The sequence below is a fragment of the Protomyctophum bolini genome (genome assembly GCF_963924005.1).
Source record: "Protomyctophum bolini genome assembly, chromosome: 5".
Lineage (NCBI taxonomy): Eukaryota > Metazoa > Chordata > Actinopteri > Myctophiformes > Myctophidae > Protomyctophum > Protomyctophum bolini.
Window position 1 is genome coordinate 28317923 of NC_137866.1, and position 17009 is coordinate 28334931.

The window sequence follows — 17009 nt, forward strand, 5'->3', positions numbered from 1 at the left end:
TACGGATGAGCGGTTGAAGATGGATGGATGGATGGATGGATCAATCACACACCCGGTGAAGCGTCGAATTCCTGGAGACTGTTTTGTGTTTGTCACATCCCAGAGCCAATCAGCAGTCTCCTGCTGACCGACCGGGTCAACAAATTATTGTCTCAGGAATGCGACATAATCCAAACAATCTCCATGAATTTGAGACTTTGGGGGTGTGTAATCGATCGAAAAGAGTGTGGAAAGGCTTTGGTCCGACATTCATTATAGACCGACAACCTACCTCAAACCATAACTATAACCATAACCGCAAGCACGGGAGCAGCGCATGTTAGCTCGCTAGTCCGACCGTTGTTCCCGCATGTCGGACTAATGCTCCGTCGGAATTACCATCGGTCTAAACGTCCGAGCACATTTCGGGTATTTTTATGTATACCTCTCACACGAATAACAAACAAAAGTAAATAATACCGGCCAAAAAATAGGACTAATCAGTAATGCATAACCCAATTAACTAATTAGTTAGCCAGGCATTACCCCTGGCTAACTATAAGGCCCATGAGTAATCTTACACTATCCATTACAATTAAAGGAATTTACAAACACTCAGTTGTATTTCACGGGCACAATTCATTAAATGAGACACAACATTAATCAAACATATGAACAAACACCCCTCTTCCTCTACAATACTTGGCACCATCCAGTGTGTGTGTGTGTGTGTGTGTGTGTGTGTGTGTGTGTGTGTGCGCGCGCTCGTGCGTGTATAGGGCACAGGCTACCCGTGACAATAAGTCATTTATTGGGTGAACGATAGTCCTTTAATGATATTGACCTATGGATGAAGTGTTGAAGTGTTCATTATTCAATGGTAAATGGTGCATTTATAGCGCTTTTATCCACTTTACATAGATCGTGCATTACATTCACCCATTCACACACACATTCACACAACTTTACATAGATTGTGCATTACATTCACCCATCCACACACACATTCACACACCTTTACATAGATTGGGTAACATTTACCCATTCACACACACATTCATACACCTTCCGATGCACCAATTGTCCGACATACGTGGTCGGTTAAGACACATATACGTGGCTCCGACATGCGTGGTCGGTTAATACACATGTGTGGCCGGTTAAGACTTAACCGGCGCTATAAATGCACCATTTACCATTGAATAATGAACACTTCAACACTTCATCCATAGGTCAATATCATTAAAGGACTATCGTTCACCCAATAAATGACGTTAAGATACATGCGTGGCCGGTTAAGACACATGCGTGGCCGGTTAAGACACATGCGTGGCCGGTTAAGACACATGCGGGGTCGGTTAAGACACATACGTGGTCGGTTAATACACATGCAGGGTCGGTTAAGACACATGCGTGGCCGGTTAAGACACATGCGGGGTCGGTTAAGACACATGCGTGGTCGGTTAAGACACATGCAGGGTCGGTTAAGACACATGCGTGGTCGGTTAATACACATGCAGGGTCGGTTAAGACACATGCGTGGTCGGTTAATACACATGCAGGGTCGGTTAAGACACATGCGTGGCCGGTTAAGACACATATGTGGTCGGTTAAAGATGGATTGCCACAATTTTTTTCCACCCCAAAACATGATCATCGGGTATTATTACAATATAAGGGGGAAGAACTTTTTCCAAAAAGTGTACAGTATTTGTTAAAATCATGCTTTTATGTGGACACGCCCACCAATTCATTAAGTATGCCTGGTTTGCCTGGTGGGTGGTGATGGGTGGTGATCCACCTGAACTGAAGCCGCACCCACAGCTATAGTTGTATGATAAAGGGGGAGGGGTTAGGGGAGGGGCTGATAGTGTGGTGTCACTATATTACTGTTTACTTCATTGGCCTGTTTGACTGTCAAAAGTTCAGCCTCCAGGAAGAAACCCGAAATACAAAGTTAATACACCATTGCACATAAAAACAACTCTCATGAAGTACTGTCACCTCATAGACACATGAAAAACTCGAAAAATACAAAAATTGTGGCACTCCATCTTTAAGACACATGCGTGGTCGGTTAAGACACATGCGGGGTCGGTTAAGAATCACTGTGGCTGTTGCGTGCGGCTATAGTGTTAGGTTTGGGCAGCAGTGGCTCAGGGGTAGAGTGGCCGCCTGGCCGGTAACACAGCTGGATGGGAAACAGCGAGGCTCCCAGTTCGATCCCGGGCTGCCCCAGAGTTAGTGTCGAAGTGTCCTTGAGCAAGACTCCGAACCCCTAGCCTATAATTGTCTTGCATGGTTTCCTCCGCCGTCGGTGTGTGAATGTGTGTGTGAATGGGTGAATGTAATGCACTATCTATGTAAAGCGCCTCGGATAAAAACGCAATAATATATAAATGGACCATTTACTCTGGGGGGAGCCCAGGATTGAACTGGGAAATGTTGCAGTTCCCATCTGGCCGCTCTACCGGCCACTGTACCCCTGAGCCACTGCCGCCCCGAGGCGGCTGCCTGTGCGGTGTGTCACGGCGTGTGTGTGTGTGTGTGTGTGTGTGTGTGTGGGATGGCCCGTCCTGACTCCACTGCTGCTGAACCGCTGTCATGGCAACAGCAGCAGTCACCACCACCGCCAGCATGGACACACGCGTGCACACACACACACACACACACACACACACACACACACACACACACACACACACACACACACACACACACACACACACACACACACACACACACACACACACACACGGATATAATGGAATGGGACAGAGCTATTGGCTACGCATTCACTCCTATATATTTGTGGGTTTCACGTTAAACTTGAATACATGTTTGTGGTTTTATTAATGCAGATCGAGCGTATTTTTTTAAGAGCGGGGTTTTTTAGACTGATCAGCTTATATCCCTATAATCACCTATAGCCTGTATATAGCGGCCCTGCACACTGTATTCTCTCTCTATAATCACCTATAGCCTGTATATAGCGGCCCTGCACACTGTATTCTCTCTCTATAATCACCTATAGCCTGTATATAGCGGCCCTGCACACTGTATTCTCTCTCTATAATCACCTATAGCCTGTATATAGCGGCCCTGCACACTGTATTCTATCATGTCTGTCTGTGTGTGTGTCTGTCTGTCTGTCCCGCTTTTGTGCCCATATATGGAGCTGAGTGATTACGTCACCATGACTCAGCCATAACCATATAAGGAGTCCCCAAAGCAGCTATACATCCAAAACCCAAATATGTACGAGCTGCGTTCGCTTCCCGTGTTTGCGTGTCTTACTGGTCACCTATAGCCTGTATATATAGCGGCCCTGCACACTGTATTCTCTCTCTATAATCACCTATAGCCTGTATATAGCGGCCCTGCACACTGTATTCTCTCTCTATAATCACCTATAGCCTGTAGCGGCCCTGCACACTGTATTCTCTCTGTATAATCACCTATAGCCTGTATATAGCGGCCCTGCACACTGTATTCTCTCTCTATAATCACCTATAGCCTGTATATAGCGGCCCTGCACACTGTATTCTATCATGTCTGTCTGTGTGTGTGTCTGTCTGTCTGTCCCGCTTTTGTGCCCATATATGGAGCTGAGTGATTACGTCACCATGACTCAGCCATAACCATATAAGGAGTCCCCAAAGCAGCTATACATCCAAAACCCAAATATGTACGAGCTGCGTTCGCTTCCCGTGTTTGCGTGTCTTACTGGTCACCTATAGCCTGTATATATAGCGGCCCTGCACACTGTATTCTCTCTCAATCACCTATAGCCTGTATATAGCGGCCCTGCACACTGTATTCTCTCTCTATAATCACCTATAGCCTGTATATAGCGGCCCTGCACACTGTATTCTCTCTCTATAATCACCTATAGCCTGTATATAGCGGCCCTGCACACTGTATTCTCTCTCTATAATCACCTATAGCCTGTATATAGCGGCCCTACACTAAGGACGAGACTAAAACAGCAGGTGTGCTTTTTTTTACGTGAGAGAGGCGAGACGATGGCTGCGAACATCTGCAGAAATGCATCTTCACTCCAAGACAATCATCTATGTATTTACATGTAGGCCTACTAAATGGAGTTACCGTATATATAAACTAGAGAGCAGACAGCCTCGTCCCCACTATTCATTTCGATGGAAGTTGCTCACTGGCGTTTTGAAAGCACCCAGAAGAGCGCTCTATACTTCAGCATTTTCTCGATTTAGACGTCCAAATTGCAAGTGCCAACTCGCCTGAACGCGCCTGAATCCCCCCCGCTATTCATGTCAGTGGATGTTGCTCAGTGGTGTTTTGAAGCACCCGGAAGGACCGTCTACTTCCGCCTTTTTTCGATTTGGGCACAACATTTTGTTGCCCAAATGCGGAAGTGCAACCGAGCGCTCAATGTTAAAGCCCAGCTGCAAGGGGTTTCCTCGTCATGAATCCACGGGTCCACCTGCAGTCCTTCCTCTTACCACTAGGGCCCAGTGCTTCAACGTTGGAGCGCCTCACTGGCCCCTTGGTCGTAACTCGAACGGTGCCGAGTCCGCACAAGCGAACCTCGAAACGTTCGCCACGACAATTCGCTCGCTTTCGTCTCTCTCTCTCAAGGATCTATAGCTTGAGACGGCGCCCCTCCGTCGCGGTCTAAAACTAGAGGGGGTGAAAGTCCCGCCCACGCGGGGTTCAGTAGCTGTAAACCATCTTATATAGCCTATATCGCAGGGGTTCTCAACCAGTGGTCCGGGGACCACCAGTGGTCCTTGAGGAGGTTCCAGGTGGTCCTCAGCTAAATGATGGTAACATATAACTTATCAGATCTTTAACTCTGCGTGAAATCAATGAACGTTTTACACTGTCAAGCTGTCAAGAGTTAAATTAGTTGAACATCTGCATCACTTAATTTACGAGAAGTCTGATACACAGTTGCAGAATGCAATAGAGAATGAAATGGTGGACCTCGACACAGAGCCTATATAGCCTACAGGGCTATAGTTACACACACACACACACACACACACACACACACACACACACACACAAGCGTGGGCTACAGGTGTGACGCGCTGGCTGCCTGGAACAATAACTATATCCCAGGTGGCGCTGACTCCCGTGATGAGTAGAGAGAGAGAGAGAGAGAGAGAGGCGATCTGGATTCTGAAACGTGTGAGAAAACGCTTATCAAGCTCTTGTGTGGTTGGTGAGACCGTGAGAGACAGAGACGGAGGAACAGACATCCGAACATAGTGCGGCTGCTTCCTGACAGAAAGTAGGTCGATATAGAAAGAAACCCATGCAGAGAGCATGATGATGAGGATGATGTCTCCTCCGTGCTGCTTTGTCTCAGTCTGAGACTTCTTTGTTGTTTGACTGTGTGTGCTGGGAGGGAGGGGGGGGGGCTTTTTTGTCAAGAGAGCGTTTTTACGCACAGGTGTGTGGAGAGAGAGAGAGAGAGAGAGAGAGAGAGAGAGAGAGAGAGAGAGAGAGAGAGAGAGAGAGAGAGAGAGAGAGAGAGAGAGAAGCTCCGTGTAGGACATCCCCCTTTCCTCTCCTCCCCATAACCACAATGATGATAATGATGCTGATGGAGGAGGAGTGACATTTTGCCGCTGCGGTTCGGGACGGTATAGACTCCTCTCTAACAGGTGTGTGTTCGGTCGGTCGGTCCAACCATGGCGAGCCTTTGGCTTTAGAAGCTCTATAGGGAGCTCCGAGGTTCTTTATTCCATATTCCTCCGCCAGAACGGGGCTATCGTCGACGCGGGACGAGAGAGAGAGAGAGAGGACCGTCCGGAGGATATAACAGGACGAGAAGAAAGAAGAAACGCCACCAACACCATTCAGCACTGTTTTATTAGCTTTATTTGAACCGAGACGAGAGGGGGAGGAGAGAGAGAGAGAGAGAGAGAGAGAGAGAGAGAGAGAGAGAGAGAGAGAGAGAGAGAGAGTGTGTGTGCGTGTGTGAGATCGAGAGACAGAGGGAGAGAGTGTGTGTGAGAGAGACTTTCTCTCTCTCTCTCACACACACACACACACACACACACACACACACACGCACGCACACGCACACACACAGACAGAGGGAGTGTGCATGTGTCGTGTGTGACAGTGTGAGAAAGACACAGAGTGATTGTGAGTGACACAGAGAGAGAGAGAGAGAGAGAGAGAGAGGGAGTGTGAGTGACACGCACCACGCGCACGCGCGCACACACACACACACACACACACACACACACACACACACACACACACACACACACACACACACACACACACACACACACACACACACACACACACACACAGACGTGGTCACAGAGAGAGAGAGAGAGAGAGAGAGAGAGAGAGAGAGAGAGCGCCAGAGCCACCATGGCATCGAGGCAGCGGTCCTCGGTGCTGGACGGGCCGGTGAAGCGGCACCACGGCGCGGTGCAGGAGGCGGACATGTTCGGGGAGTTCCAGGACTGGTGCCTGCGCACCTACGGAGACTCCGGCAAGACAAAGACGGTCACGCGCAGGAAGTACAACAAGATCATGCACACGCTGATGCACAGCGACACGGCGGCGGCGGCGGCGGCCGCGGACACGGCGTGCACGGACGGCGTGTACGTGGACAGCAGCCACATCAATGCCAAGTTCAAGTTCTGGGTGAAGTCCAAGGGCTTCCAGGTGGGAGAGCAGCACCTCGGCGGCGGCAAGAAGCAGCCCGGCGGCGGGTTGACGATGGGCCCGGCGGCCGGGAAGCCCGTGCTCTACGTCCCGGTGAAGTCTACGGTGGGTGCTGAACTCAAGTGTGTGTGTGTGTGTGTGTGTGTGTGCGTGTGTGTGTGCGCGCGCGCGCGAGAAATAGACTGAGAGCTATAGGAGAGAAAGAGGGCGAGAGAAAGGAGACTCCGTGCGCGCGTGTGTGTGTGTGTGTGTGGAAGAGAGAAAAAAAGATTTGGAAGACTATTGGTATTAGAGAGAAAGAAAGAAAGCGCGCGCGTGTGTGTGTGTGTGTGTGTGTGTGTGTGTGTGTGCGTATGCGTGCGTGCGCGCAGGACATGTCCCGTTACCGCCTATTAAGTTGCCATTATCGCAAGCTATTACGCACGCATCCACCTGTCAGCTGGATCATGGATGGATGATGCATTGTTTATAACATCACACACACAGCCTATTGTTTCCTCAGATTGAAGAAAGAAATAATTAAATATCAATCAAATAAAAGTGAATGTTTCTATTTGTATATTTTATTTTTAGGCCAGTTTGTGTGTTGCTTTGCTTCCATCATCCATTCCCCTCCAGAGCACAGCAGACCTCTGGTCGCTTGCTGCCATAGCAACGGCTGTGTGCCGAGAGAGAGAGAGAGAGAGAGAGAGAGAGAGAGAGAGAGATTATCCTAACGGTAGGATGCTTCTCAAAGCAACCCCCAAACGAACACAAATTTGATATGTATTTATTTATTGGCCAGCTGCATGATGACCCTGCGTTGAAAATGTTGTGACAGTATAGGGACCCCCACCCCCATAACACGAGAAGATTTTCTGTTATATTTATTTTATTTTATGTATTATATTTTATTTATTTATTTTTAATAGCCGATCACAAGCTCAGAACACGCCGTGTCGTCACACAAGCTTAGATCGGCAAGTTCCAAATTAACTCTAGCCGAGAATATGGGTTAGCATGTTTCAACGTAACCCCCCCCCCCCGCATCCCCACCGTGCCCTCAAGGGCCCTGTGGGGGTCCCAGTACCCCACTTTGAGAAGCAGCTAGTGTCTATAGTCAGGGATCCATCCAACATTTTACTCCAAATGCTGTACCCGACGGCGTGTGTGTGCGCGATGTGTGCGTGATGTGTGCGTGATGTGTGCGTGTGTGTGCGATGTGCGTGTGTGATATGTGTGTGTGTGTGTGTGTGCGCGCGCGCACATGCCTTCGTGCGCATGGGGCCAGTGGCATGCCAGCCTGAACCTATAGGCACACTGCTGGGTGGGTGTGTGTGTATATATATATATATATACTGTATATAGGTGATAAGTATAGCTTTGGTGTTTCACCGATTAACTCATAGCTTATAGAAGCTGCAGTAATTTAGAAGTAAGCCTTGCCGAGCCATGAGCCCCATCAGGGCAGGAGCCTATATCTCCTGAGTCCTGTTTCTGTATAGCGTTATGAGGCTACAGCCCTATCAACCCTAGACACTGAGCACCAAGTATGCAGGGAAGCACTGCGGGTTCCATTTTTCGGAGTCTTTGGTATATGAGCCGGTCGGGGATCGAACCCCAACCCCCCAGTCTCAGGGAGGACACTCTAAACACAAAGCCACTGAGCTGCTTAGAAGCTGTCAGACTATAGAGTAGACTATAGCTCATATAAGTTGTCACAGTAGACTATAGAAACCATAGACATATAAACGTAGACGCCCTTTCTGGCTCTGGAGCTAGGGAGGGCAAAACTTTACAGAGATTCCTTGCGATGCACCGCGGAAGCATGAGCGTGCGTTTGTTTGGGTCTGTAAGTCCCGGAAAAGATGCACGGTGATTGGCCAGTAATCACTTGAGTGGCAGCGTGACGTATAACGTGCCTTCCACACTTATGGCTGCATGCTTCCTTCCCCAGTGTAAATTCTTCCACCCCTCCAACACACATCGCTCCAACGAACTGCAGCGGCCGATGAGGCATCTATTTCTTTAATATCTATGATAGAAACGGTCAGACTCATCCATTAATCTTAGCGGTGCTCTGGGTTATACCATTCTAGACGGGAATGTATACATATTATGCACATATAGATTCTATAGGCTTGCCAGCACATTGTTTCCGGGCACTAACCCCTCCAACTTCTGTCTGGCTTTCACTCGTGACATCATGGCAGCCAAGTCTATGGACTTTTAATGTTTGCTTAAAGCAGTGACGTCACGTGGCAGCCACAGTGGGCACCCCTCGCTTCACACAAGTGTGATGTTATATTGTTGTGTGAGTGTAGAGATCTAGTTAGGGTCAGTTGTGTAGTCCCCATCCAGCAGTGTTGTTTTTGGCTGCAAATTAATAATTTAGTTTTAGTCATAGTCTTTGGAATAAAACTTCCTTTAGTTTCAGTCACCTGGAATGTCTTATCTCTAGTCTACACCTGGGCAACCTATAATAGTCTACTCTGTACCGCTGTGTGTGTGTGTGTGTGTGTGTGTGTGTGTGTGTGTGTGTGTGTGTGTGTGTGTGTGTGCGCGTGCGTTTTCAAGGTTGGACTTTATCGTTACATCTTGTGTACAGATACATAATAGTAAAACTTAATTTAGTTTGGCCTTCCTTCAGACAATGCAGCAGCATAGATGGCATAACATCAAACAGCAAGTAATCACAGCAAGCACAGCCAACAAAGGGATAGAATGGAAGAAAGAGAAATCAAAGAGTAAAACAACAGTAGCATAATATTATGTACGTGCGTATGTATGTGCATGTTTTCACTGTAGTAGCAAAGTTAGGTGAACAAACTAGGGGACTTTCATGATTCTTCTGAATCCATTCCAAGCATTATGTTTTGCGCGAAAAACACTCCTTGGGCTAAAAACGGCCATAGCCGTTTCACACACAAATGTGATGAAGTCAGCACATTTGGGCAAGTGGCTATGGCCAAATGTAGTCCCCCGATGCTGTGAGGACCCCCCCCAATGACCCCCACACGGTACGGTTGCACCATTTGGTTTGTTGCAATTAGTGGAGTCAAGTGACATTATTATTGGACTTATTATGTTCCATATATACAACTAATTAATTTAGTTAAAAATGCAATTCGAGCATAATAGTGCGAGAAGAGGGCGAAGGTGTGCGTGTGCAGGGGGGGGGGGGGGGGGTTTCCATTGCCCCGTTTCGATCTGGTTCTTATTCGTTCGTTCATGTGTCTGATTATTCGGGGAAAGAAGCTTTTTTGCAGACTATTTCCAGTGGCTTTGAGACTGCAAAAATCGTTTTCCATGCGACAGCATCTCAAACAGTCTGCAGTTGGGATCGCGTGGGTCTTTCATAATTCCACAAGCTTTGCTGACAACGATCGTCGTACAGGGCTTCGATGGGGGGGAGATCACATCCGCTGATGCGTTCGGCTGTCCGCACAACCCTCTGCATTGCTTTACGGTTGAGGTCGGTGCAGCTGCCATACCAGACAGTGAAGCAGCCAGTCAGAATGCTCTCTGTGGTGCCTCTGTAGAAAGCTTTTAGGACTTTATGGCCCATACCAGCTTTCTTAAATCTCCTCAGGAATTAGAGCTGTTGTTGTGCTTTCTTCACCACCCACTCCGTCTGTACTGCATAACATTCGATAACATTCGAAGCGGGTGGTTTTTTCATGTCATATGGTAGCAGGGATGACATAAGGAGTGTTTTTCGTGCAAAACATAATGCTTGAAAAAAAAATGTCTTCAAATTTTGAGGACTAAAACTATTAGTTATAGATGACAGCGACTCTCAGACTGACAAACAAACGCACCGCACCCATAGTCCCACACCGACAGGTAGAATAGTTCAATCAGCGACTCTCACAACGATAATGCATCTCGGCCCAGCCCAGGATGTGTGCGCCCATGGCCCCACGTGTGTGCGCGCAGCGTGTGTGTGTGTATTGGCTATACAAATCTTTTGAAAATAGCCATTCTACAAGCTCACAATCACTAGTTTAATTTATGCTGTCCGAGTTCTCTATCCTGATTGGATAAAACTAGTATAGCCTACCGACCGGAAAGGGCCCTTTCTGTTTAACTAGAGCGGTGCCCGTTGGGCACTGGCCTACTTGGAACGATGCAAGTTGGAAATGCATGCCCCACCCAGATATTTTGTCTGTGTCCCTTATATGCTCATATGGCGTTATTTGACAGGCATGCCCAAATACAGAGTCTATGCAGACGTCAGAATGATGTCAGAACAGGCCAGTTCCATAATAGACCCTGGGCAGGGGCCTGGTCCAGACCCTGGGCAGGGGCCTTTTTGGAGGCGGTTCTGGACAACAGTGGGTCCGACCGACTCGACACCAGCCACAGCACCCCCTGTGGTGGTGTGGAACGCGTGTGTCGAATTTGAAGTCTGTGGGGCGAGCGGTTTATGTACTGTATGCAATCTTGTTTTTTGTGCTATGTGTGTGTGTGTGTGTGTGTGTGTGTGTGTGTGTGTTCTGCATACATGGCTGCTGGGTCGAAAGACAAATTTCAATGTGAACCGACAATAAAGTACTATATCATATCATATCATATAGTGATAGTAATCATTGCTACTATTGCAATGATTTTAACAAAGGAAATCACTTACCGTACCTGTAGAAAGGCTGGCCGGCGAACCAGGAAGGGCGGGCGGCGGCCACTCTGGACGCACACCGGGCCCTACTCGCGGATCTCCTCAGCTCCGGTTCTCCCCGCGGGCCCGTAGGGCTCATCCCTGCATCGCAGATTTTTTGGGGTATTTTATTTACCCCAAACAAACGGTGCAAGCCGGCGACAATACAGAAATAACTAATAATGGCCAAAAATAACTAATACTTGATGGCTAAACTCAGGAAAAACACAAAGCACAAGAGAAAGAAACATAAACACAGACTATGCCCATTCCATCTAAGGATCCTGTCAGCTCCAGTGGTGGAAAGTAATTAAGTACAATTACTTAAAATTAGTTTGTACATTACTTGAGTAATTCCATTTTCCATTACTTTTACTTTACCACTACATCTCGGATCCAAATATTGTAGCTTTTATTTGATTATTATTACAAATACATACATTAACCACTTCAGCCCTACATTTCAGGCATTTGAAAATAGCCGATTTTCAAAACCTGAAATGTGCAGTCTGCATGAGTAGGCCTACTTTCTACATTTTGAAGCCAATACTTTTGTACTTTTACTCAAGTATTTTTTTTATTCTAGACTTTTATTTGTAACAGTAGTATTTCCACATTGCAGTAATTGCTATTTCTACTTAAGTAAATAATTTGAGTACTTCTTCCATCACTGGACAGCTCTTCCCTGGTGGTGTTACCGTGTTGTCACTGGCAAGCTCCAAACCAAACTGAACTCCTCTCAGCTGTGTAGCATGTCTGCCTTTTAAAGAGGCGGGGCAAACCATCTCCCACGATCACAAGGTGTTAACCAATTAACTCAAACCTGGCGAACTACAGCCTATACGAGTTAATCGTTTACTATTAATCATTATGGACTTAAATGACAGCAAACGATTTCACCCGGTGCCAAATAATTTACAGAGTATAATATAGACGAGACAAAACATAATACCAACATGAGCGGACACCCCTACTCCTCTAGAGTGCTTGGTCCATTCCAATCAGCATGGATTAGACTGCCAGTAGCTGCAGAGGAGAGACAGGTGACCCACAAACTATTTATATTCACTGTCAATAAATGAACATATTTGGAATGGTTTCAATCATTGTATTACATTACTTAAAAAAATTGTAATTTGAGAAAAACTTAATGTATTTATTTTTTATCCAACATAAGTTAAAGGAGCATTACGCGATTTGGGTGATTTGGAAACCCCCCCGGTCCGCCCCAAGTAACAAGATGTGCACATACACGCACTACAGTGGGGCGACACGCGACAGGCCAACAGCACACACACAAAGGCCCAGTAGGGAGATTGGGCGGTAGCTTGTTGGTCATTTGTGGTCCCATGTTCACACTGTCACAGTGTGAACCTGCCTGGACCCCACGACGAGAACCATTGGTTCATGTAATAGGAAGTGTAGAACTAGAAGTAGAAAAAAATGTAACCAAACTGACCCATAGCCAGAAGGGTCCATTTGGTTGTGTGTGTGTGTACAGACCTGGTCTGTACACACACACACACACACACACACACACACACACACACACACACACAAGGGCGTGCGTGCACGGCCACACGCGCCCGTGCCCACTGCCCCTTCACACGGCTGTGGGCCTGGGGGGGGGGCGGGGTGGGTGTCACTGGAAGCTCCCCATAGCTGCAGCTGCTCCCGGGATGTGCCAAGTGTGTGTGTGTGTGTGTGCGTGTGCGCGCGTCCGTGCGAGCTTGCGTGCGTCGGGGGGTGGGGCGGTGGTCTGATGGGCGGACACAAGACATCCCTTCTGGCCGCACAGACTCTGTGTGTGTCCCGTCCCAACCCCCCCCCCCCCCCCCCCCCCCACACACACACACACACACACACACATCACATCTCGTCCTCTTTCTGAATCTCTCTTGTTGCCTCTCTCTCTCTCTCTCTGGCCGGCCAGCCCTCAGTGTGTGGAGATGCAGCAACCTCGTTTAGCTCTCATTATGTCCTGATTAGAGAGAGAGAGAGAGAGAGAGAGAGAGAGAGAGAAAGGGCGTCAGTCACCAGAGCGCACCCTGTTCTTACAGAATGATGCCTTTGAATGCTGTGATACGTGTTGATCTCTCTCTCTCGCTCTCTCTCTCTGTCCCCCCCCTCTCTCTCTCTCTCGCTCTGCCCCCCCCCCCCCTCTCTCTCTGAGCATTTCATTTTTAACGGATGAAAGCAGTTCCTTTTTTTGTTGCCATGCCAACTGAAACCTGTAAATATCCCTGTGTAGCTCTCACAACAATGTTTTGTTTGGGGTGGCATGCATGCACACGCACACGCACGCACACACACACACACACACACACACACACACACACACACACGCACACACGCGCGCGCGCACACGCACACGCACGCACACACACACAATGTCCCAATGCAACAGTAAAACAATACAAGTTTTACATTCACAAAAGTTTTCTCACAGTTACCATGAAGTCACATTATTTTGGGAAAGCTGTACGATGTTGAAATAATAATAATAATTATTAATTAATGGCAAGTCAATTTACAATAATTAAGAAATTAGGCATTTAGCAGACGCTCTTAATCCAGAGCGATTTACAGTAACACATGGTAATACATCAAATACATATAGTACTAGTCAGAAAGCTAAGAACCTAATATCTGTCTAACAGTAGATTATGTGTACAGTGAAGCTACTGTATACATTATAGAGTGCTATGTCTACATAACATTCTAATACAAGAGATCCTTGTCCACTAGTCATTTTACTAGTAATTTTACACTTGGTTGCATGCTGAAAATAGCAAGCTCACATTGTGTTCATTGTCATGATTTGTCACGATCCGAGTTGGCTTTGTCCGCGGCGTAACCGTCTTTAAATAAATTAAATAAGAAGTGCCTATGGGAGAATGTATTGGGTTTTGATTTCCTGGGCCACTCGTTTTTCTGAAAGGGGGAGGGACTGTGGCGCTCTAAAGGGCAAGTGTTACAGGCACCTATAGTTCTCTGTAATCTATGTCTTAGATTTAGAATATCAGCCACAAATATGTGCTCCTCTCCGTCAGAGTGGAACATCATCATCATCATGGTTACTATCTGATTAATTAGTCCACAATCCCCAGAGAGTTCTCCGTCTGTACAACGGTGACCTCTCCTATCCAACCGTCTGGGATGTTTCTGCACAGTGATTCTGTTCCTATTTCCCAGTGCAGCACAATGCTACAGTGAGTATGAAGTACTATAGTATCTCGCACTTGCGACTGTTGTGAGATCTAATGGGACCAGGGACGTGCACACATCAAAGGGAGCTTCAGCCACTGCCCTTACACCTGTCTGTAAAACAACTGCCCTCTCCAGACCACGAATGCAGCATTTGCTGCATTTACCCTCCTTTCCATGCCATACCGGAAGGCAGCATTCAGTCTCCTGAACTTGAACGCAGCATTTTGCGTTGAACAAATTTGTTTAGAAATCCATGTCGTACACATCTCATCTCCATTAGCTAAAGAGTGCTGGGGTGCACCCCCCAAAATAGCTGATCTACAAGCTCTCAACGCGTCGCAGTTTGTAGATCTGCTATTTTCGCTATTCTGCACGTCCCTGAATGGGCCGAGGTTCTGACAGGCTGGGTGGTGTGTATTCCTTTGGTACGGCGACGGGCCCGGGGGGAACAATAACGCGACATAGAGACAGTATCACGCTGTAGGTTCACAACGTTTATTACACAGACAGGGAATATATAGTGCTGGATCATAGTGACAACAAGATATGAGACATAGAAACGTGACTTACTTAGATGTACACGGACAATTCATAACAGCATCTAACTTTGAAGTATATGTATTTATATATATATTGGTAGTATAAAGTATATGGGACGTGAAATTAACACACATTTTTAACCGGCCTGGGGCCCTCCCCCTCCCCCCTGTGTGGGAGGGACATGCACGTATACACACACACACACACACACACACACACACGCACACACATGCAGGCCCGCATGTACGCAGTCACGCACGTTAGTATTACCATATACATAACAGTTAACACCAACATTTTTGCGTCATGCGCACGTGTTGTGAGCTTGTAGATCTGCTATTTGTCGGTGTGCGACGGTATAGTGCACAACTAACTACAGCAAGTAAGCTAAATCAAAAAAGTGTGGGTCAAATAATCCAAAGATTATTGTAGCGAGGACTTGCAATACTAGTACGCACACACGCACACGCACACACACACACACACACACACACACACACGCGTGAGTGTTTAAGACAACGATAATCTTAGCGGCGGCACACCGCCGCTGTCAGCTGTAATGCGTTGGCGAGGCCAACATTTTAACAAAGTGGGACAGTATGCTACTAGGCTGTAAATGGTGCTGCGCTCTCTGTGATCTCGTGCGTGCGTCAAAGCTTGTATATGGTGGGTGAAGGCTGTGCTGGGAATGGACCTGACTCTATCAAAGAATAATAATATTTATAATCACCAGAGAGAGAGAGAGAGAGAGAGAGAGAGAGAGAGAGACTATATACTGATGTGTTGTGGTGTAATATATAACATCTTCTAGCCTTGTGACCCCCTCGACCCGCCTGTGTGCAGGATGCTTGTACTCTCTCCTCAGCATCACTGCTACTGTGTGTGTGTGTGTGTGTGTGTGTGTGTGTGTGTGTGTGCAGAGACTGCCAGGGGGGTTGGGGGGCGGCCAACTCCAACCCCTCCAGTCTCCTAGCAACAGAGCGGTTTGGTAGCGGGACAGTGGAGGAGGAGGAGGGGAGGGGGGGGGGTGTTTAAAGTCCTACAGGATTAGACGGGCGAAGAGGCATCAGAGACAGAGAGAGAGGGGTGGCACAACACATACGCACACGCACACGTGCACCATATTTGGGAGGTGAGTGGCGCGGGTTTCACGTATTTGGTGATCATCACCCACTTGAAGACGTCCCAATTAAACCTGCCGTCTCTGTACTCTGAAATCATCGCCCCATAGAGACACACAGGGACTACAAATGTCACGCCCCCAAATGAGACAGCGGCCCCACTTCTGGTCCGTTGGAACGGTGTACTGCAGGCCAGCCTATAGAAGTCCATTGAAATTCAACTGTAGTTAGCCTACTTTTAAAATGTAACAAAATGAACTGAAGACTATATTGATTTGAATAAAAATATGTTTCCATATGTATGAAGTGTCTTTGTCAACATATATTGTTGTTTTATAGAGGATGTATTTCACATTTAATTTACCACTTTAATGAGTTACCGATATAATGTTAACGGAGCAGAGGGGAGACGGCAGACTTTTAAAGGGACGACTTTGTAGAATTCTCATACATCCCGATCACGACTGACTTTGTTCATTCATGTCTAGTTTGAACGTGTCACGGGCTTACTATTATGTTCTACCTAACTTGGCTGAATAGTTAAATATAACCCAGCTAAATAGAGGAGTGACATATATAAAATAACCCAGCTATTTTGTGACATTATATCCTGATATTTTCATACCTAGTGAATTCTCCAGATGAGTATTAATAATTAGTCTTGCAAGATGCTGTTTAGATAATTGTCCACAAATACATAGCATATAAAAAGAAACACAACAAAAATATCTGGGTATTGAGGTAAAACCTCAAGGGATGCGACCGTGACATACTGTATATACCGTGCGCCCACTTTAACTTGAAATTTACAATGCTAGCACTTTTGAATCTCTGATGAGTATATTATA

The 17009-nt window shown here is 47.0% G+C and overlaps 1 protein-coding gene across 1 annotated transcript in view; it reads left to right on the top strand.

Annotated features, from left to right (window-relative positions):
* Positions 1–6417: 6417 nt before the first annotated feature.
* The window catches only part of nol4la (nucleolar protein 4-like a), a gene marked incomplete at its 3' end in the record, with an annotated part of 28891 nt that continues 18299 nt past the window's right edge, over positions 6418–17009 (top strand). Inside the window, exon 1 of the mRNA XM_080762857.1 lies at positions 6418–6759. Coding sequence (XP_080618983.1) covers positions 6430–6759 — 330 coding nt within the window. The 5' untranslated portion in view covers positions 6418–6429. The remainder of the gene's footprint in view (positions 6760–17009) is intronic.